The 22,257-nt window shown below is 35.9% G+C and overlaps 1 protein-coding gene across 13 annotated transcripts in view; it reads right to left on the reverse strand.

Annotated features, from left to right (window-relative positions):
* The window catches only part of PTPRD (protein tyrosine phosphatase receptor type D), a 427,632-nt gene that overhangs the window by 178,738 nt on the left and 226,637 nt on the right, over window positions 1-22,257 (reverse strand). For 8 of the 13 annotated variants that reach the window (XM_043487053.1, XM_043487051.1, XM_043487040.1 and 5 more), the window contains exons 8-13: window positions 16,022-16,155; window positions 11,896-12,040; window positions 8,227-8,532; window positions 7,138-7,331; window positions 4,759-4,785; window positions 572-689 (exon numbers count right to left, since the gene is read on the reverse strand). In XM_043487053.1, coding sequence (XP_043342988.1) covers window positions 572-689; window positions 4,759-4,785; window positions 7,138-7,331; window positions 8,227-8,532; window positions 11,896-12,040; window positions 16,022-16,155 — 924 coding nt within the window. The remainder of the gene's footprint in view (window positions 1-571; window positions 690-4,758; window positions 4,786-7,137; window positions 7,332-8,226; window positions 8,533-11,895; window positions 12,041-16,021; window positions 16,156-22,257) is intronic. The other 5 variants (XM_043487052.1, XM_043487049.1, XM_043487050.1 and 2 more) reach the window with 1 other exon arrangement.

Here is a 22,257-nt window from a genome sequence, read left to right on the forward strand (position 1 = left end):
TTTTCTTTTTGGGGAGGTGTGTGGCATGCTGAGGCTGTCACATGATTTCCCTCCCTAGATGATCTGCCTTCCAGACCCTCATGGGATCCGCTCCCTCACACCAATCAAGTCTCAGCTCAAATATCCTGCCTCTAAAAGACATCACTGTTTCTAAAACTGCCCCTAGGGACTGCCTAAAGGCATGACTGCACATCTTTCTTTTCATAATTTATCACTTCCCAGCACTTTATTATTATAAAACTCATTTGTTCACTTGTTAATTATCCAATCTCGGTCAGAAAATAAATTTCAGGAGGCCAGATTCTTTCTGTTTTGTTGACTGTTCTTCAAAGTACCAGAAATAGTCCTTGATGCACAGTAGGTACTCAAATAATATTTGGTGAATGAGTGATTAAATAATTTGGGCAAAGCAGGTTCTTTAATTATTTTACCTAACTTAAGATATATCAAAAATCACAGAAGTTGACTACAGTCCATTCTCCCCTCTGATAGAAGCCATCCATACCATTGGGAAAATCATCATTGTTGCCTGAAACATATTGAAGACATATATATGCATAGACATGGTTACCTGCCCCTGTGGTGGACACCAGCTTGGGTTTGCTGCGAGCTCCGTCTCCTTTGGTGGTGTAAGCTGTGACAGTGAGGGAGTAGGAAGTTTCAGGCTGTAGCCCAGAAATAATCATGTCCTGAAATGATACAACAGAATAGCAATGATTCAAAACTACGCTACGGCTGCCCTGGGGGGAAACTAAGGCCTCGGCCTCCATGCTGTGCATGCATGAACATTCCCGGCAGCCATGCCAAGCACTGGATGTTTCATGCCTAGAGCTCATGCTGGGGAAGATCTGTCTTCATGCTGACACTGAAATGGGGTCTTCAGCCATCCTCAGAGGCAGCTCTAAGGGGTAATAATCGAAACCACAAAAACTGGAGTCAGACCTTCTGAATGCTTGGACTTAAACTTGCCTTTCCTTATTTACCAGTCTGGTGACCCAGGGCAAGTGATGAGTTCACCCCATCTGTGCCTCAGTTCTCCATGTGAAAGTTGGGAGGCTAGGACCCTCTAGGCTACTAAAGGATTAAAGTTATACTGGGTAAACACTTAAAAAACAATGTCTGGCTTGTAGTGAGCAGTTCACTCTAGCTGTTATGATATTCCAGCCACAATCCATGTGCTTCCATCGTAGCCTGGTCCTCAGACTGTTAGTGGCGCTGATGCCAAACAGTATGTTGAATCACGTAAATACTGATATTTTGCCAAGTGGCTGGTCTGTTGGACCTAGACAGCCACAGAAGTTTCTCAGGACTCAAATAATATATTACTGGTTAGTTGTATAGGTTAATAACAAAAATTACTATAAACTAAGGAGAACAATCTATAGATTTTGAGGCCTTGTCATAAAACCATGTAACGGGATCTTGTTCTATCACATCACTGATATGTGCTCAATCAATTTTGAAAATGTTAAATACCACAAACTATTCATCAAAACTATTAGTTTTCTCTTAGTAAGGACCCAAAGCTGTGATGGTTATAAGGGTAGACAGTCCAAGAATTATTCTTCCAAATTGGAAGTTACATGATTCTTTAAATAGAGTGCTGGCTATTAATGTTTTGGTATTTTCTTTGGAGCTACACACACGCACAACAATTTAAAAAATAACTTTTCAGATTTCTGGCACAGCTATGTTTTCAAATTCAATATGGATAAATATAAGAAAATACTGACTGTCATCTTTCGCATCTAAAGACAATGCATGTGAGAGTTTAGTGAATGGATTTGATTGTGTGAATGGAGAACAGTGGGACTTTTCTGTGCAAGGCTGTAATGGGCACCATAGAAATCAATGGTTGAATCTGAATCCAGGGATGACAGCTTTTGACAATGTGCTTTTCTCAAAAAAGTAGGAATCTCACCAGTGTGGAAATTCAAAAATTTCAGATACCATCCTGAAGAGCCACTGGAAAAATTATTCTATCAGATGAATAGACTAAATTTGAGAGATAGATTTTTATCTTCAGGAATGGTTTCACCAACATCACAGAGAATATAAAAATTAAGTGAACCACTCCAGAGTGGCACTTAAAATTATGGTAGGCACACTGGCAATTCCAAAAATTAGGATGGGTAAATCTCAACATATTTCCAAGGTCTCTCTTATGTCACAGAACTACTGATGAAAACAGGCTAGGTTGGGAGGAAAAAGAAGCGAAGTTTGGTTCTATCACTAAATTGAGAGGCAAGCAATTTACAAATGCTGAGCCTTCTGTAAGTTTCTTATTTATAAACTTGGAGTTAGCCAATCACACATGACCTTCCTTCCACACAGGTTGGAACTGGATAATATAAGTAGTGCCAGTCCAAATGTTCAAGCCTTCAGTGGTCTAATCTCTAGCATTCCTCTCTTTGCCTGAATCACATTGTCTCTTGAGTTACATTTTCTTTCTTTAAGCTGTGGCTGTACTACCTTGGTGGTCTCTACACCCTCTCTGGCTGACATCATAACCACTATTCCTCTCTCTGTATCCTCCTATTCCATTCTGCATCCTAATTCTTGCCCCTGCTTGCTAATAGCTGTCATCCCCAAATGTCTTGACACAGTCATTTATCTGCTGCCTTTCTCTCTAGTCCTAAAAACAAAACAAAAAAAAAAAAAAACTAGTTTCATTTCTAAAACTTAGAGAATTTTTTTCTGCCTATATCCTAAATTCATCTCTAGCCTTGACTTTCCCCCAGGGCCCCAGCAGTAAGGCCCCAGCATTGTAAATATCTGCTGGACATTTTCCCTTAACTGTCAAGTGGTTATCTCAAATTCAATTTAACTAAAGTACACGTGACTCCCAGAAGCAGAGTCCCCTTCTTCCATAAAATACTTCCATATTTTAATGAATGATGAAGCATCTTCAAAACTTACGAGCAATCTTTGGTCCAATAGCCTCCTTCAAATTCTTAGCCAGTTAGTATGGTTCTGTTCATTCTTCCTTTAAAATATTGATCATAACTTTCCCTTTTTCATTTCTGATGCTCAACTTAAAAAAAATCACTTCATGATTTAGTAAAAGAACTGGTCACTTCATGATTTAGGAAAAGAACTGTTTACTTGTTTCCTTATCAACTGTATTGTTTCTCTTAATCTATCCATGAAGTTATTGATTTTTAAGCTGAAGGTAATGACCCATTTAGTAGCTGATGAAATGAATTTAGCCATTCAAGACCAGTGTTTTTTAAACAAATGGATATACTCAAACATTAAAATGTGAATATATTTAAAAGTAAGGTATTATTTTGTGAAACCTTTATTTTAAACATATGCATGCATTGGTCATGGAGAATAATGCATTTTTTACTATGGGTTATGATCAAAAACGTTTATAAAACACTGTTACACTGTCGATTTCATGAGAAGTGATAGCTTGATCATCATATTTACCAAGAACCCCTATAAGAAACCTGTGTTTCGGCAAAAAAAATATTTACTAAATGAAAGAAAACCTCCTACCAGCCTTTATCTTATTGCTCTTTTTTTTTTTTTTTAACAATTTAAAAAATCTCTCAGGTACTGAAGAGTTAGAGATCAGGTATTTTGCTTGAAACTTTAGATTTTTTCCCCTAGAGAAGGGAACAGCTAACCACTCTAGTATTCTGGCTTGGAGCATTCCATGGACAACAGGAGCCTAGCAGGCTACAGTCCTTGGGGTCACAAAGAGTCGGACCTGATTGAGCGACTTTCACTTTTTCACTTTAGATTTTTCCAACATTACACTAAAATATAATGTATTTAATAACTTGAACTCTTCAGTTCTGTCAAACTGCCAAGCTCATTGTCACCGGACTTTATCACACTCTCGTATCTATGTCTACCTCTGCTGAGTTCAGAGTGTACTTCAATACATTCTCACTTCCAACTCCGCAACATGCACAGACACACAGGGATTACCTCTTTAATCCCTACTCATTAGGGATGAGTTCTCACCTAAGTTTCAGGACTTCTACCAACCTGGTGCTCTGTCTGTAAACTCATAGCTCTAACTGATATTGTCATTTAAATACTAATTATTCATACCTTGCTTGAGGGCATCACATTGGTTGTATTTATGGAACTTATCTGAACTTTACCTCCTTCCTAGCCACCTACACTGTAAGCATTTAGAAGGCAGTGCCATCCACAGTACTTTATACATAATAAACTCTCAATATAAAAACAGACTAATTCAGTCCACTCATTACAGTATTTTAAAAAAATTCTTCACTCTTAGTAAGATACCTTCTACTTCTTGGTGTTTCACTCAAGCAATTTCACTCAAATTTGTATGGGTTCAACAGAGAACTGTCATTTCTAGATAGAATTGATGGGTGCCAGATTTAGATCATATTATGCACTGAATATGCCACCCTGGAGCAGGATTTATGAGCAGCCCAGAACAAACTAGACATCTCCAGTCTGTGATACCTCCACTTAAAGCATGCCTCCTATAACTGCATCACAAGGCAGAGTTAGTAACAGCCATCAAACAATATGAACTCATGATATTTTTCATGTAATCAATAACACCACATCAATTTCACAAAACAATGACGGGAAAAACTTTTTTTAAAAAAAGTATACCATGTAGTGAAAACGCTTTAAAAAATAATTTGTTAGTTCATGCATCCAAGCAAACTGATGATATAGTACAAATAAATGAAAGGGGAGTATCAGTAAAAAAACAACCATTTATAATCTGTTTTGACTGAGCAGCCAAAAATTACTCACATGTTCAGTAGTATCATCAAATTCCCACTGATTGAGATTAAGAAGGTTGGGGAGGAGGGAAACAAAATAAAAAGAAATGAAGTTTGTAGCCTGATAAAGGCAATGGTGCCCTCCTTAGACTAAAAAAAAAGAGAAAAAATAAGCAACTGAAGAGGTGTGTACAATAAAATCCCAAACAGTATATGAGTGTTATGCTGCCACCTCAACTCATAATTGAGAAGTTAAAAGTAAATATACTCTATATTGTTATCACTAAATCCAACTAATTTTTTTAATATGTAATTCATTGGATCAAATCAATAAGGCATACAAAATGCTATGTATACTACATTGTGATGTTTATTTTGATTTCGATCTAGATTATGCAATTCAAGTTACTATTTAGATTAACATCTTTATTATATTGAAAATGTACATCAATGAAGTCCTGTAAGATGTAAAAAAATTTCAATGAATTATCAGAACATGATATGAGAAAAAACAAATCAACCAAAAACCCAGAACAACAACACAAGGAAAATTAGCAAAATAAGAAAGAAAAACCAAAGTAGAAGAGTAGGGAAAAAAAGATTGAATTGACACTTAAGGCATTTTGTATTATATAATTTCATTGACTACCAAATTCCCAATGAAAACAGCAAAAGAACTACTGTTCTCTAATGTAAGATTGTCTAAGAACTGATGAAGGACATCAAAACGTGATGGTCATATCACTTTATTTTTCAAAATTACAGATGCACCAAATAAAATGTAAGCATTTTGTATACTATATAAAAACTTTCTGTTTTATGGGTAGTACAAAATAAATATTTATTAAAAGCAAATCAATAGTCCTTTCTCCAGAATATTATGGGACACTATGAATCTCTGGCTAAATTTATAGAAATGTCCTTCAAACCAAAATCATACAGCTGGATTTTTGAGGTAAATAAGTCACTAAGTTAGACCCCTTTAGTTAGAATGCTTTATAGCTAAAGCAAATAAGTACCTTTGTGAGTTAAGACTGGGATAAACATGAAGCAAAGACTCTGGGGTAAAAAGCTGGGATATTTATTTCCCTGTTATTTTCACAGAGAAAAGAAAGCAAAATGTAGCAATTCGGTACAACAGTTTTCCACTTTGTTCATAATCTTCCCTACTTTCACACAAAAGAAGGAATTTTCAACTGAATTGGTTTCATATTTGCAATAATCCCATCTATTCCCAGGCCCAGCTACCAATTTGCTGAATAAGCAAAACACTCCATTCCCATACCCCATCACTACTAGAACAAGGTAATCTAGTCCACGGGATATGTATAATCCCCAGCAGGATGCTTATTAATTACAACCTTCCTCTCCCTTTCAGAAACATAGATACAGGTAGATTTGTTATGGTATTGTCTTTGATTCACTTCTAGTTTATTTAAAAAATTGAAAAAAATATAAAGTTCTTTTTTAAATAACTTATTACAAAACCAAGTTGTGACTACATGGTTATAAATCACTGCCTTCGGCTTGAAAGAATTTTTCACAAACTACACTTAATAATTTTAACTGGCTCAACATACAGGATCTCATTAATTCCCTGGGAAATTCTATAATTTTTATCATTATCTTCATTTTCTGGGAAATGAAATATTTATTTTAATTAAATATGTAATTTGGTAAATAAATGACAGATAAAAATACTGTCTGGATACATTTCCCCAAATTAAAATGTTTATTCTTCAGTGAAAGAAGGCATTCATTCAGAAATTATAGATTAACTTAGTTTCAAATACTTTTAGCACAGCAGAAAGTAGACTATCAGCAAAACTTCTGTTTAAAATTCTTCCCTTTGATTTAATTAAGTCAACTTTTTTTTTTTTTAAGGCAGAAAGGCAAACTGAGAAATAGCTGTAGACAGCCAAGTATCTGTATTTAAAAAAAAAAAATGTTCTGTGTTTTGAATCAGATGTGTCATTTCAATTCACTTCCTCACTTGAAGTCAACTCTGACTGAGAAGATAAATATGGATCGTGTGTTTTTAAAGCTAGAATGTTATGAACTTGTCTACAAAACAGAAACAGACTCCACAGGCATAGAGAACAGACTTCTAGTTGCTAAGTGGGATGCAGGGTCCAGGAAGGATACAGTGAGAGATTGGGATTAGCAGATGCAAACCATTGTATCTATGCCGATGTCTGGATCTATATCTGTATCACTGAATCACTTTGCTGTACAGTAGAAATTAACACAACACTGAAAATCAACTATCCTTCAAGTTCCTTAAAAATCTAGAATTTTGTACAGACATTTTAAAATGTCAAAGAAAAAATGAACATGGGGTCCATTTTAAGACACAGGCTAAAACAGACGTATCCTATAAAAATATACCTATATGATTTCAGATGCTTACCTGCGCGTCAGCCAGCATGACGTCCTTCAGCATGGGCTGGCCCTTGGGCTCACCGTTTTCCATCCTCACATAATGCACCTGGTATCCTCTTATCTGGCCATGCTGTTTATTGGGCACGGGTGAGCGCCACGAGACTTTAACAGATGTTGAGTTGACAGCCTCTACCTCGACTTTGCGAGGAGGACCACTAGGAACTGGAACAACATCATTGGATAAAAGAAAATTATAGGCACTTGTCCCACCCAGTCAGAGCATTTTCTTTACTTAGGTTTAAAAAAAAAAAAAAAATGGGCAGACCCACCATGTTTGTTTGTGGAATACAAACATTTTCAACCCATGAAAATGCTCAACCAATCTGCTCTATCTTTTAAGAAAAGATCAAAAAGCATGACCGATGCCAAAAAAAAGAAAAAAAAAAAATGGAAGAAAAAAAGAGTATCAGAGAAATAGAAAAACATGTAAAAAATGTACAAAAGCCAAGGAAGATGCTTTGAGGTTCAAAGCATTAAAGCACAAAGAAGTATAGCATTGAAATAATAACAAAAACTGGTTGTTGATTGCTGTGTGTGTTTTTTAGGTTTCTTTTTTAGCAGAATAAAAAGATTCTTGATTATATGGATTTTCTTCTTTTTTTTTTCTCATATCAAAGGTATTCCATACAACAGATGCCAAGAACTGAATGTTGAGCATCACTGTCTCTGAAATGTTCAAGACAAAAAGGCAACAAGAAGATAAGAAGGCGCTTTTGAAAAGTTAACATCAAAATGTAAAAGAAGCAACTACAAAAAGCCAAGAAAAACGCAGAAGATATTAGGTGGAGGTACAGAGAAGGGCCTGGATTGCAAAGTCACAGGAGCAAACTGTTCTTTAAAAAGGAAGCAAATGGCTGTGTTGAGATTTAAAAAATTAAAAAAAAAAAATTCCTAGGCCGTAGCAAAGATAGGTCTTTAGCAAAAATTGCTGAAGTTACAGTGACACTGGGTTAAAAAAAGATGAGCAGAAAAAAACACATTACTGTTAGCCTATCAAAAGACAGCAGAGCAAGATCGTGGTAGAAGGGTGCGGACTGATGGAGCAGAGGCAACATACCATCTTCATCGGTTCGAATCAACACGGACAAGCTCTCAGGGCCAGGGCCGACATCAGTGTGGGCTGTCACAGTGATCCGGTATTCAGTCCATTTTTCCAGCTGTTCCAAAAGGTATTTGGTAGTGTCCGAAGGGATTCCCAAAATCTCGTGAGGTTTGTCATCTTCTCCATCCACTGCAGTATACTTGATGGAGTATTCAGTAATAATGCCATTCTGTTTGTCCACTGGTGGAGGTTGCCAACTTACCAAAATACTAGTGGAACTTGGACTGGTGCAACTAATGTCTTGAGGAGGAGCTGACGGCTCTTATTTTGGTAGTGAGTTAAAGGAGGGTTTGAGTGAAAGGACAGGAGTGGTTGGAAAAAAAAAAATGATAAAACAAAAGAAAAGGCGAAAATAAATAGACGAACAAGAAGGGCAACAAAATGAAAATAAGACTTTGAAACTTAAAATTTTAAAGATAAATTTATGAACCTTGGCTTAGTAATATGAATAAACCAAAAAATGAATCAATGACCAAAAAGAATTGTTAAATAATGGGTGGGGGGAGTATGTGAAAATGAAATCTTAAGATAACAGAGCCTCAAATAAAATTACCTACCTGCAATTTAAATTCTTCTTCTAAAACAATCCCTCAGTATTCCCCAGCCCTATTTTACAGACTATCGAACTTCATAAAAAGCTGCAAACAGTACAAGATTTGTTACATGAGAGTCTGATGATGCTTAAGAGATGCCATTTCAAGCTTTGGCTACCGAACTGCATTCTGATTCATATATAGTATTCATTTGCAAAAAGGTTCTTCAGTGTGAAAAGTGGCAATAACTGTTAGATGCCCTTCTGCCAATTAAAATTTTAAAAAGGGAAATAAATAAAAGCCCAACAAACATAAAAGGGTTCCCTCTGACTATCTGAAAATCAGTATTCTGACCAGTTCTAATGACAAGTGTTAGCCTAATACTGATCATAGCCCATATACAGTGAGCATGCATATCAATAAAGGATGAAAATGCAGTCCAAGGTTTACCTACCCGAGAATAAATGTCAGGCTGGTTGATTCTGACTGTAACTTGTACTTACCCTATGTCAGCTTCCAGCTTTTTTAAAAAAATTATAGCTCTTCTTGGGATATCATTGCTAGTGAAGAATTAGATCCCACCAGCAAATTTCGATAAAATCAATAAAAATCATCTATCCCTTACAAAATGTCAATAACACAGCCATTAAAAAGAAGTTTAAAAAAATCCTGAGAACCATCTGGGAAAGCTATGACTTATCTTCCACTTTGTATGTAGCTCTTTGCATTTTGTATATTAACCATTCATATAAAGTAGAATTTACATGACAGTTAAAAGATAAACTTTCTTAATGCCCATTCTAATATAAACTAGTCACCTTCTGAGTAATTCTTTTCCATCAAATAAATCAAACATATCATTATTTGAAAAAAAGCAAGAAAGAACAATGTGACTACTATTATAAGTTATTTTTCAAGTTAGTAATATATATTCCCAAAGAAGCACAAAGAATTTGGATAAGATATATGTAAATACATATGCATATATAAGACAATATATATGATTGAAGAGTAAAACATTTCTATTTTTTTTTTTTTTTGTATTTGAACATGCAGTCTGAGTAGTTCTTTACATTCTGTGAACCTTAATAATATGTAGTGTCAGGTATATCTGATTATATAGACGATTATCAGTCTTTCTTAATTTACATGTCTTGTGTTCTTCATTATAGGCAATCAAAATGAAAAGATCTTTGTACAGACAAAAAGACAATTATCATGAAACAGCCTTGTAAATCTGGTATAAGATTTGCAAAATCACAAGAACATCATTTTTATTGATTCTGACTATAGGTTCTTATATCTCAAATTATGAAACTATTTCATATGCACTATCATTCATAATAAATGGAGGTGTTCATGTAACAGCAAAGACTCATTTGTAATTCTTTTTAAAAAACTGATTTGGTTTTCACTGCATTCCTACCCTCAGACCTCCTATTCTGCAAGAGTATATGCAACACCACTTGAAACTCTAATAAAATAAAGCGCAGATAAGCTTCTGATGGGGTTATAAAAAGTGCATTCTGTCTGTATGGAAGTATCTATGTGTGTATATGCTGTGTTGTGCTTAGTCACTCCGTCGTGTCCCACTCTTTGTGACCCCAGGGACTGTAGCCCGCCAGGCTCCTCTGTCCATGGACTTCTCCAGGCAAGAATACTGGAGTAGGTAGCCATGCCCCCCTCCAGGGGTTCTTCCCAACCCAGGGATCAAACCCAGGTCTTCTGCAATGCAGGCGGATTCTTTATCATTTGAGCCACCAGAGAAGCATGTATGCAAAAAAAACTCAAGTTTGTAAAAAAAACATGCAAAATATAATTTTAAAGCGTGTCACCTTTCTGTTAATTAAATGTCTGATTTTAAGAGTTATCTTCTGCAATATTACTTATTAGCCTGCCTGGAACTCAAAGGAGACATACAATACTGCACTGATTTACATGTTTGAGTTTTAGAAGAAAGGGAATGTTACAGGAATAAGCTATAATCAGTAAGGGATTAAGCAACAGAATACTAATACTTTTCATATGAATGATCATATGTTGAGGAAAACTATGAATTTTATCATCAAAAACTGAAAGATTTATCTATAGAAAATGAAATTCTGGAAGACTTGCTTATATGAAAGGAAACTCAGTTTCTAAATTCTATAAATTTCATGTTCTCTGATAGGTCTAAAATTTAGGTCAACAGAACATCCTCTTTATGAAATTCCATATATTCATTTGTACATATCTATGTCACTATATCACAAATCACATATAAAATATAAAATATTTTTAAAATCTAAGGAAACGCCAAAATACTGTTCAAGAAACATAGTTGTTTAATAAATTGTAGAAACTTATTAATAAAGAGCGAACAGTAGTAGTATATAAGCCACCAGACTTTCCATCAAAAACAACCTGGCATATAATACATTATACAGAGCAGTCCTCCTTAGACACAATGAATTCCATTGTGATATACACAACTATGCTTTAGAGTAATAGTCTCCAAATGAAAAGAAACCTGAGGAAACAACATACAATTTAGGATTGCCAGTATACTTGTGATTATTCCATTGTTCCTAAATTTGTCCAAATACAGATTTTCTGTGAATGTTTCAAATTTTCACATGAACTACTTGCAAAGTTAACAACAAACTAGGAACAAATATGTGACATGAAGACTTGGTCATTAGCAAAGTTAAAATCTGTGTCCTTAAAAAAGGTGCAAGTTTGGTCTTTTGCTATCTTTACTAAGCCCTCCTCTGATTATTTTGCAGTGTTCTCAACTTGAATTTTGCTTTACAACTTTATAATTCATTAACTGGGGCCTGATCCAACGCTTTTACCCATTTTTCTCAAGGAGGTTTCCTAACTTCTCTAAATGATTTCCGATTCCAGGAGTGAGAGAATGGGATCTGTCATTTGGATCCAGTATGAAAACCAAGGTCTTGATACCCTAATCTCTAAAACTGGACACTTGCTGATACAGAGACTACCAACTATTAAAAGAATATGAATTCGCAAGTCTGTTGGTGAGGATAAAAGCTGGCAACATTTCCTAGTGAAAAAAAAGGGCAGAAAATAAGCAAAGAGAGACACCTACTTGACTGCATGGTTCTGGCTGATATTTCAGCTGTGGAAGCACCCAGGCCTTGGGGAGAGCGTGCTGCCAGACGGAAGTAGTACAAGCTGTTTGGTCTCAGCCCTTGCAGTCTGTAAGATGTCCCTGGCTCAATGGTGATCCGCTGCTGTGGATATGTAACAAGGGAACTTGATCATCTTCATTAAAATCTGTGCATATATTTTTATCACACTGCCCAGAATATCAGATTTCTGTCATCAGGGTTATAATGTTATCAAAATATCACAAACAGAATCAACAGTGAGTATCAAGGACCCCACTAAGGGAATCACATATTGAAGATTGTTGTTTTTTAGTTGCTAAACTGTGTCCAAGCTTCTGCGACCCCATGGACTGTAGCCAAGAAGGCTCCTCTGTCCACAGGATTTCCCAGGCAAGAATAGTGGAGTGGTAAGTTTCTACAAGTAAGACAGCTAGAAAAAAGGACGTCAAGGATCTATTTAATGATGACACAGTGTTTCAAATACATCAGATGAGGGCAGTGACAGGCCACCACCCGTGAAGGCATTTAAACTTCAAGGCATGTGTGTGGTTGTGACACAGTCCAGAATAGAAAGTGACACCCACTCCCGACAGCGACTGTGCCCAACAGTCCATCTGAAGAGATGTCCAGCTCATTCCCCATGACAGTCTGAAACCCAAGTATGGGCAAAGAAAACGTGGCCAGAAGTAACATAACAATGGAAACTGGCATACAGTTTACATGACAGTGTCATAAAAGATATCTGAAATTGCCACGGTCGGCAGGGATAAAAATCAGCTGGTAGTTACTGAAGAAAGCTGGATAATGTATATGAGACCAAATCATTATTCTAGGTTGATTTCAAATTAATTTTTAAGTTATTTTTAATTGGAGGATAATTGCTTTGCAATATTGTGTTGGCTTCTGCCTTACATCAACATGAGTCAGCCATAGGTATGATATATGTCCCCTCTGTCTTGAACCTCCCACCCTCCTCCCACCCCATCCCACTCCTCTAGGTTGTCACAGAGCATCAGATTTGAGATCCCTGCATCATAGTGCCTACAGGTAGGAAAAAGAAACCACAAACTCTTCTATAACCTGACACCATAAACGGCTTCTGAAATAAGTTTTTTTTTTTTTAATTGAATGTTGTAACTCTTATTTTCATGCTTGAAATCTGCCTTTGCTATTTTAGCAAAAATATAGCTATCTATGGGTAATCAATCTCAGATTGAACATGAGTCTGTAGCATATCTTAAAAAACACACTAATATGTAATCTTGTAATGGCATCAATAATCTTATAAGGCTTTTTATTAAACAGTGTTTGGCATTCACACAAACCAGAAATCAGTGAAGGGGAATTCAAATATAAAACTAAAGAAAACATCCTTAGGGTGTTCTAGCTTGCAAATAAAAAAGCATTCACAAATTTTAGACTTACCAAATAATAAGGAAAAAAAGGAATTTCCTAAATAAACATTTGTAAAGCAGAGTAGGGATGCCAACAATCAAGTATCCATACCATTGCCAAAAGACCAGCTCTCTCATAACTGTTTTTAGTTTTAATTGGGTATGCAGGTCAGGAAGCACCAGTTAGAACTGGACATGGAACAACAGACTTGTTCCAAATAGGAAAAGGAGTATGTCAAGGCTGTATATTGTCACCCTGCTTGTTTAACATATATGCAGAATACATCATGAGAAATGCTGAGCTGGAGGAAGCACAAGCTGGAGTTAAGATTGCCGGGAGAAATATCAATAACCTCAGATATACAGATGACACCACCCTTATGGCAGAAAGTGAAGAAAAACTAAAGAGCCTCTTGATGAAAGTGAAAGAGGAGAGTGAAAAAGTCGGCTTAAAGCTCAACATTCAGAAACCTAAGATCATGGCATCCAGTCCCATCACTTCATGGCAAATAGATGGGGAAACAGTGGAAACAGCGGATTACTTTATTTTGGGGGGCTCTAAAATCACTGCAGATGGTGATTGCAGCCATGAAATTAAAAGACACTTACTCCTTGAAAGGAAAGTTATGACCAACCTAGATAGCATATTAAAAAGCAGAGACATTACTTTGTCCACAAAGGTCTGTCTAGTCAAGGCTATGGTTTTTCCAGTGGTCATGTATGGATATGACACTTGGGCTATAAAGAAAGCTGAGTGCCAAAGAATTGATGCTTTTGAACTGTGGTGTTGGAGAAGACTCTTGAGAGTCCCTTGGACTGCAAGGAGATCCAACCAGTCCATCCTAAAGGAAATCAGCCCTGGGTGTTCACTGGAAGGACTGATGATTGCAACTGAAGCTGCAATACTTTGGCCACCTGATGCGAAGAGCTGACTCATTTGAAAAGACTCTGATGCTAGGAAAGATTGAGGGCAGGAGGGGAAGGGGACGACAGAGGATGAGATGGTTGGATGGCATCACCGATCCAATGGACCTGGGTTTGGGTAGACTCCGGGAGTTGGTGATGGACAGGGAGCCCTGGCGTGCTGCGGTTCATGGGTTCAGAAAGAGTCGGACACAACTGACTGACTGAACTGAAGGACTTTAAATAATTTAATGCTATTTTATGTTGTACTACAACATTTGTAACATGAGTACTTATACCAATGCTTTGGTTCTATAATGTTTTGAGTTATTAATTGGAATTGGCTTTGATAGCTAAACCTAAAAGCACTGCTCTTAGAACCTGCTCACTTCAGAGATGTAATAAAGCAGGTTTATTAACATTAACTTAGTATAGCATTCAAAATGATGAGCTACCAGTCAATTGGTAATAGTTCCCTAAGTATGTGAGTCTTTTAAAAAAGTACTGTTTGTTAGAAATCAGGGCTGTTATGCTTTGTGAGGTTGGCTTTTTTTAAGACAAAGACTGCTAAGAGATATAATAAAATGGCTTGGTGAATTGAGTTTTCACATACAGTTTTATATACTTTTTTGTCCTGATGTTCCCTAATGAGTTTCATGATAACAAACAAAATATATATTATTATCATATATTCCCATTCTGAAAATATTAGATGTATCTTAATAGTGATTTATAGAATCTGTCCAAAGTATACCCACGGGCCAGTGTATCATGAAGTCAAGAGAACAGATTCTAGAAATTGTCTAGTATGAGGCTTTGGGCAAATACTTCAACTTTTTTCTGTGTATCCATTTTGTTAATACGTGAAATAGATTAATAATAGAGGCTGACTGAGTTAATATATGTGAAACCCTTATTATAGTACCTCTAAATGTATGTTATTCTGATTTTTATTTCTCTTTTTAGTAACTATTAACAATTTCTAGCCTTCTATACTTTATTTCCATAACATAATCAAATTATGTGTGTGTGCATATATGTGTGTGTGTGTGTGTGCACGCACGCGTGCACGCGCACCAAGTTGATTCGCATCTGATTATTTGCAATCCTACAGACTGTAGCCCTCCAGGCTCCTCTGTCCACGGGGATTCTCTGGTAGAGAATTCTGGAGTGGGTTGCCATCGCTTCCTCCAGAAGATCTTCCCAACCTAGGGTTTGGACCCACATCTCTTGTGTCTCCTGCATTGGCAGGTGCGTTCTTCCCAGTCCCACCTGGGAAGCCTATAGGTGCCGATACAGCTATAGCTATAGATATATAGATAGATAGATACACACTCATATCAAACAATCAATGGCATACAAATGAACATTTACTCTGGGGCATTTTTCTCTGAAACCAGTTGGGACAAATTCATCTACCCAAAGCCTTGGCGCTCACTTAAGTTAAGTGTTAACTGTGACTTAAGTACTCTAATGCAGAAGACAAAGAAAGGAAATCTCCAAATCTCAAGGCATATATTCTTTTACAACCCGATACTTCCGTAAGTATCTTGGAAACCCGAATTAAAAAAAAAAAAATTCATTAGAGACAAAAGCTGATTTTTTTTGTCTCTTCTGTCCTACCCCCATCAAGTCTCCAAATACTCCTTTTTTTTTTTTTTGTCAATTTTCTCTTTTTATAAATAAATCTTTTCCACCAAGGTCCTCAGTAGATATCTGACCTTTTAATGGAACTTGGGTAAGTACACAGAATGAGAATCGTGTCTCGATGCCATGAATGGTGACAAGGTGAGAAGCACAGTCTTACCTCCTCCCCATGCTCCCCATCTTTGTAGACCAGTTCATAGCTGGCGATGGTGTCTGAACGTGGAGGCGTCCAAGAGAGCAAAATACTTGTTTCGGATTCAGGTTCTGCCTTGAAATTTAGTGGCTGCCCTGGGACTAAAAACAAGAAAGTGAAGGATTAAGCTCACCATTACCAGAAATAATCAGAAATTCTTGCATTAATTGTTTAACCTTTCAGTGTTCACATGTATTAGTTTAGTGGAGAGCAAGGTTTCCTACACTGTGCAGGTTAACCTATGAATGCAAAGCCCACTTTTTCTCCTTTAAGGGGTATGGACAATGTTATGAATATTGTCCTTATCCTTGAGTGGTTTTATATATATGTAAGATGCGAAATTAGCAAATGTAAATATATCAGTTTCTGAATTCAACTTTAAGCTTAATATTTACTATAATATTGTTTCCAGCAGTAAATGTGATGATATTGTTGTAAGCAATAAACATGATTTATATAAAGCACTTGGAATGAATATTGCCTAAATCACATCAAATGTTAAATACATAAAAGCTCTTGCTATTTTACAACTGAGGAGGAACTTACTTTTTTAGTACTATAGTTTACTTTCAAAACAATTTCCAATTAGGTTTATAAAATCTCACCTTCACTCCATTAGCAAAATCTATAGTCAAGCATAATCATTAGTATTTTTTGTTACCAACCCATTTTTAAACAGATGAAAATAAAGAGAATTTAAAAACCTAACACTAACAATTCTTTCTAACCTCTAAATGAGTTTACATGAGTTAATACACTAGACCCAATGTAAATTTAATTTTGTCCCAAGTGAGAAAGAGCTAAATTACTACACCAGTTAAAAAGTGTATAGACTACACTTAAAATCACAACTATATGAATTTAATACAGGTTTCCCTGGTGGCTCAGACAGTAAAGAATCTGCTAGCAATACGGGAGACCAGGGTTTGATCCCTGGGTTGAGCTGTTCCCCTGGAGAAGAGAATGGCAACCCACTTCAATATTCTTGCCTAGAGAACTCCATGGACATAGAAACGTGGTAAGCTACAGTCCATGGGCTCACAAAGAATCGGACATGACTGAGTGACTAACACTTTCACTTTCATAGGAATTTAATAGAGGTCATCTATAATTTGTACCTTGGTCATGTAATCCATGCAATAGACAATTTGGAACAGCTATATATAAGATGAAATCAAGAACTGGATCTAGTTGAAAACACCTTGCCCAAATGTTGAATTAGAATAAATTTTACTAACACCAACCTCCTAGTTAGCACCTAATCCCACGAGGTCCTCTACCCCTTATATACAAGGCTAATGCACTTCAGAGCATCAGTGGCACAATTACCCTTACTTACGTTGTTCTTGCCCAATGTCTACTCTGGCTGGTGCACATTTCTTGGTGGCCATTAAATATTTTGATCATTACTCCTGATATTATGGTATGTTTCAAAGTGCCATACCTGAATATATGTCCGTATGCCCACAAGTTCACATGAGAATTGTGTGTATATTTAAATTAAAAAAAAAAAAAAGACTAGAATAATACTCCACACCAGAGGAGAAAAGAACACCTCAAGTATTTTTGGCAAATGAGCATAAACATTCAAAAATATGTACAAACAACGTAACTTGTAGCTGATGTATGACATCAATTTCTTAAACAATAATTAAAGCATCATTTTCAGAAAGAAAGTCGTTGGAAATATAAAATGTAATGCTTCCTTTTCTTTCTGTAGTCATCTCTCTGCAGTATGACTAAAAAACTGCCTTTTGTTTGAAAGAGAGATTCAAGTTTAAAAGGACCTACAATGGTTTCTGGGATCCCTAATTATCATTTTATTCCTCATCTGGTCTGTTAACCTGTGAGTGTGTGTGTGAACAAGTGCACACATTCATGTCTGGACTGATGTGTAGGGCCACCAATAATCAGTGATTCATATTTCTAATTAATCTTTTCTCCCCTGTTGCACCACAGGCTTTGAGATACTCATTAATTTGATGCCTCCAGGAATGTACTTTCTGAACTGGATATCTATTTTTTTAAAGTACCTGCCCAACAGGTGACCTAATACAATCATTCACACTGAGAGGTGAGAGGTAGAGACAAAAGAAGATAGAGAGATCAAGAGCAAGAGAAGGTAGAAGAGAGGGAAAAAAGAAAACAATCAGGCAAATAGCAAATCAAAGAGAAAATGTATTATTTTTAAAAGGAAAATACCAATGTCACAGGCAGGAGCAACAATGGAAACCAAGAATGATCAGACAGATGGGGGAATGATGTTTGAATTCTAATATTCAGACGATGAAAGGTTTTCTCAATCTAAAAATACACACGCCTATGCATATGTATGCAGTCACTTCTTTTACTCTAGTTTTATTCCAACTTCGACAAGTCTGGGGAAGAACACCTTGTGATAACTTCTGACATAATCCAAACCGAATAAAGTCCTGTCAAGAATTAACAACATAGACAGTACTGAAAGGCTGCTCTCAGGATAATAAATGCTGGTTATATATTTCCTCCCTGCTAATGCTAATAATAAATTGAGTGACAGTGACTGCAAACATTGTGGGAATCTAATTAACTTTTTCTTACTTAAACTGTTTACTTTTTTGCTTTTAATTTGTCTCAAACAAATTCCTGGTAGGTCCCGATGTTTCATCCTTGTTTAGTGCCATACACTTCCTTTAATCCCCCTAATTCTGTTTGGTTCTATTCAAAGCCTTCTCTTTCTAAATAATGAAATAGCTACATCAAAGTCTCAGAGGGTGCAAATGTTCATTTTAATCCTTGTACAAAGTAAGTAAGTAGTGATCACGCGACTGGATAGTGAGACTTTTTAAATAATACAATGGGGTTGTCCTCCTCTGCTGCATAATACAATGAGGTTCTCCTCCTCTGCTTTCACCATCTTCTTTTGAAGTGGGCTGGCAGACAATTTATTAGATTGCAAACTTGTAGTAGAAACACCAGTGCCTAGAAATGCCAGGCAGATGAGGAGGCCATAATCGACCTGGGGTCACGGGAGAATGCCTGGGCCACCAGAAGGAGTCAGTGATGCTCTGAGCCAGTAGACTGCTGCCTTGTGGGATGTGGGTTCAGCCTTGCCCAAGCTTCTGATATTTCAACAGAAGTTGATAATCAATCTTCCAGGTAAAATCTTTCAATTTCTTTATAATCTTAAATAAACAAACAGCTGAAATGAAATGAAAAACACTGTATTGGGCAAAAGATGTCCACAGGCAAAATCTAGCATATGGACCAGGGCTTAAAAGATCTTCTTGTTATATCAGGCTCTGTGCCCACGTGTGTCTTATGGATGAGACTACTCAGACTTTCTTGGGAATGGAGCAAGTGAAAGTCGCTCAATCCTATCTGACTCTTTGCAAACCTATGGACTGCAGCCTTCCAAGCTCCTCTCTCTCTGGAATTCTCTAGGCAAGAACACTGGAGTGGGTTGCCATGCCCTCTTCCAGGGGATCTTCCCAACCCAGGGATTGAACACAGGTCTCCTGCATTGCACACAGACAGGGAAGCCCAAGAATACTGGAGTGGGGAGCCTATCCCTTCTCCAGGGAATCTTCCCAACTCAGGAATTGAATCCAGGTCTCCTGCACTGCAGGCAGATTCTTCACTGTCTGAGCCACCAGGGAACTGTGGTTCACCTAAAGATATTGCTTCCTCAGTAGCATTTAGTCAGTGCCGAAACATCCATACTGAAGCTGAGGCTTCAAAGGAAAAAAAAAAAAGCTATGTTATTAATGTATTTATTTATATATTCCCCAAACAAATTAGTCCTAACGATTATAATATATGTTTAGAAGAAAACACTTTAGTGGACTCCCAACTGTCATATTTATTTTGTCTGTGCCACTTGGACACACAGGGGAAATTTCATCATCTGTCAGAATTTTACACCAAATACGATGCTACAAAGGCTCTATTAACATTTACATTTGTCTTCTTCCATACCCCTTTCCCTCTTTCTCTCTTTCCCTTACTGTCTCCCTCCCTCTCCCCTTTCCCCGCCCCCTCTCTCTCTCTATATATATATTTAATACTCTCACAATGTTTACACCTCAAACTTACCGACATTCTTTTATCTCACTTACTTCATGTTAGACTATGTACATTTAGTTTTTATTCTGTTAAGAACTTTCCTATTTTGTACCATTTCTCTCACTAACGAACCTAAGATTCATTTTATGGAAAAATCTAAGATTCTGGAATATGTATGGAAGAAGAAGAACAATAACAACAACAACAAAATTCACCCAGAAATGTAAGTGCAGTAACTGTGACCAGAAACCAAAAAAATATACATGTGGAAAAAGAAAAAGAATGTAGAAATAGTTTTTCTTTAAAATTCTATTTAAGAAATCATTATATTTGGTGAAGTGGTGCTGTTCTATCCTTCTTCTTAATTGCTTATTTAATGTCCACAAAGAAATATAAATATGAGTTATCAATTTCCTAAAATAAGATCATAACCCATTGAGAAATGTAAAATATTTGCATAGTAATACAATTATACTCCATACAAATATCTGAAGGCAACTCAAAGAGAATGGAGAACGAATAAGAAGTGAAAAGGAAATCTGCATGACATTTAAACTTTGATAATTAGAAGGAATCAAATTTCAGCAGATTTTAGAAGAGAAACAGGTTAGCACACATATAAGCTGGCTAAAAAACAATTTTACCTCACCATAGTGTAAATATGAAATGTACCAAAGAGACCAAAAAAAAGAAAAAAACCCAAATACCTTATTGTTAAAATAGCTAGTGTTCTAATAAGGTACATATTTTTAAATGTGGGTATCTAGCATATTGACAAATGGTAACAAAAACAATAAAAACAACAGCCAAAATTATAGTGGTAGTAAAACAAAACCAAATTCAAACAAGCAGTCTGATTTGTAAGTGCTACAGATATATTATTGACAAAAGTAGTACTTAATACACAAGCACCTGCATAAATCTTGCTCTCAACTGTCATTAAACATCAATAAGAAAAAGTTAAATTTTATTACAGTTGTATTTACAGCCAAAGCTCCTTTACTCACTGCTAAAACAACCTAGAAAAAGCATTTAAATTTTTGTTATTGGAAATCAGCCTTTTCTAATTTCCCTATATTGACATGTTTTTTTTAAAAATATTGACTTGTTGATATACATTTAATAGTAATAAAAGATTCAAAAATTCTGGAAATCTAAAGCACAATGTCTCTAAAATGTCATAGTTCTATAACAATTTTGCTTCTTCAAAATGTTTAAAGTTGATACCACTCATTAATATTTACTTAGTAAATGCATATAATTATTTTCCTTTCAAAGACCTATACTATTAAGGTCTGCACATAAAAATCAGTACTTTCTTCAAGAATCTATTGAATGCATAGAAGAATTAGAGGTCAGATGTGTTTTCTAAAGAAAGTTCAGAAAAAAGACATGCATTAGGATTTAACAGTTTTAGGACTGTCCCATTAGCATGAACAACATACAATAGTTATTTCAGTGCACAGGTTTAAGATGTTAATTTATTACATTTCTTTAGAAGAGTTTTATTTGTACTTCTTTTGTAAAATATAGTTATCCTACATTCTTATATAATTACATACATGAGAAAACTATAACAGACATTGTTTCCAAAGGTGTTTTTCCATAGCAGAGAGTTTTTTTCTAACATAACGTAAATACTTCCCTTGTCAATGACCATGCGGTCCATGTATTTCCAAGATGAACTAGTAATTATAATGCCAGAAGTTAAAGCTATGGAAACTCTGGATGATTAATCCATACATTTAGAAAATAATCATTTTAACCAAAACTTTTAAATATTTAAAATCATTTAAAGATTATGTGATAGTTTCATCTGCACTAATATTCTTAATTAAGGGACTATATTACTGACTATAAATAGATACCCAAGAAAAAGATACACAAAAAGGCAAAGGTTGTCTGAGGAACTTACAAATAGCTGAGAAAAGAAAAGAAGCAAAAGGCAAATGAGAAAAAGAAAGATATACCTATCTGAATTCAGAATTTGAAAGAAGAGCAAGGAGAGATAAGAAAGCCTTCCTAAGTGAACAATGCAAAGACAGGAAAACAATAGAATTGAAAAAGACAAGAGAACTTTGCAAGAAAATTAGAGATACCAAGGGAACATTTCATGAAAAATGAGCACAATAAAGGAAAGAAAAGGTATGGTCTTAACA

Source organism: Cervus canadensis, chromosome 14, assembly GCF_019320065.1.
Source record: "Cervus canadensis isolate Bull #8, Minnesota chromosome 14, ASM1932006v1, whole genome shotgun sequence".
In the NCBI taxonomy this organism is placed as follows: Eukaryota; Metazoa; Chordata; class Mammalia; order Artiodactyla; family Cervidae; genus Cervus; species Cervus canadensis.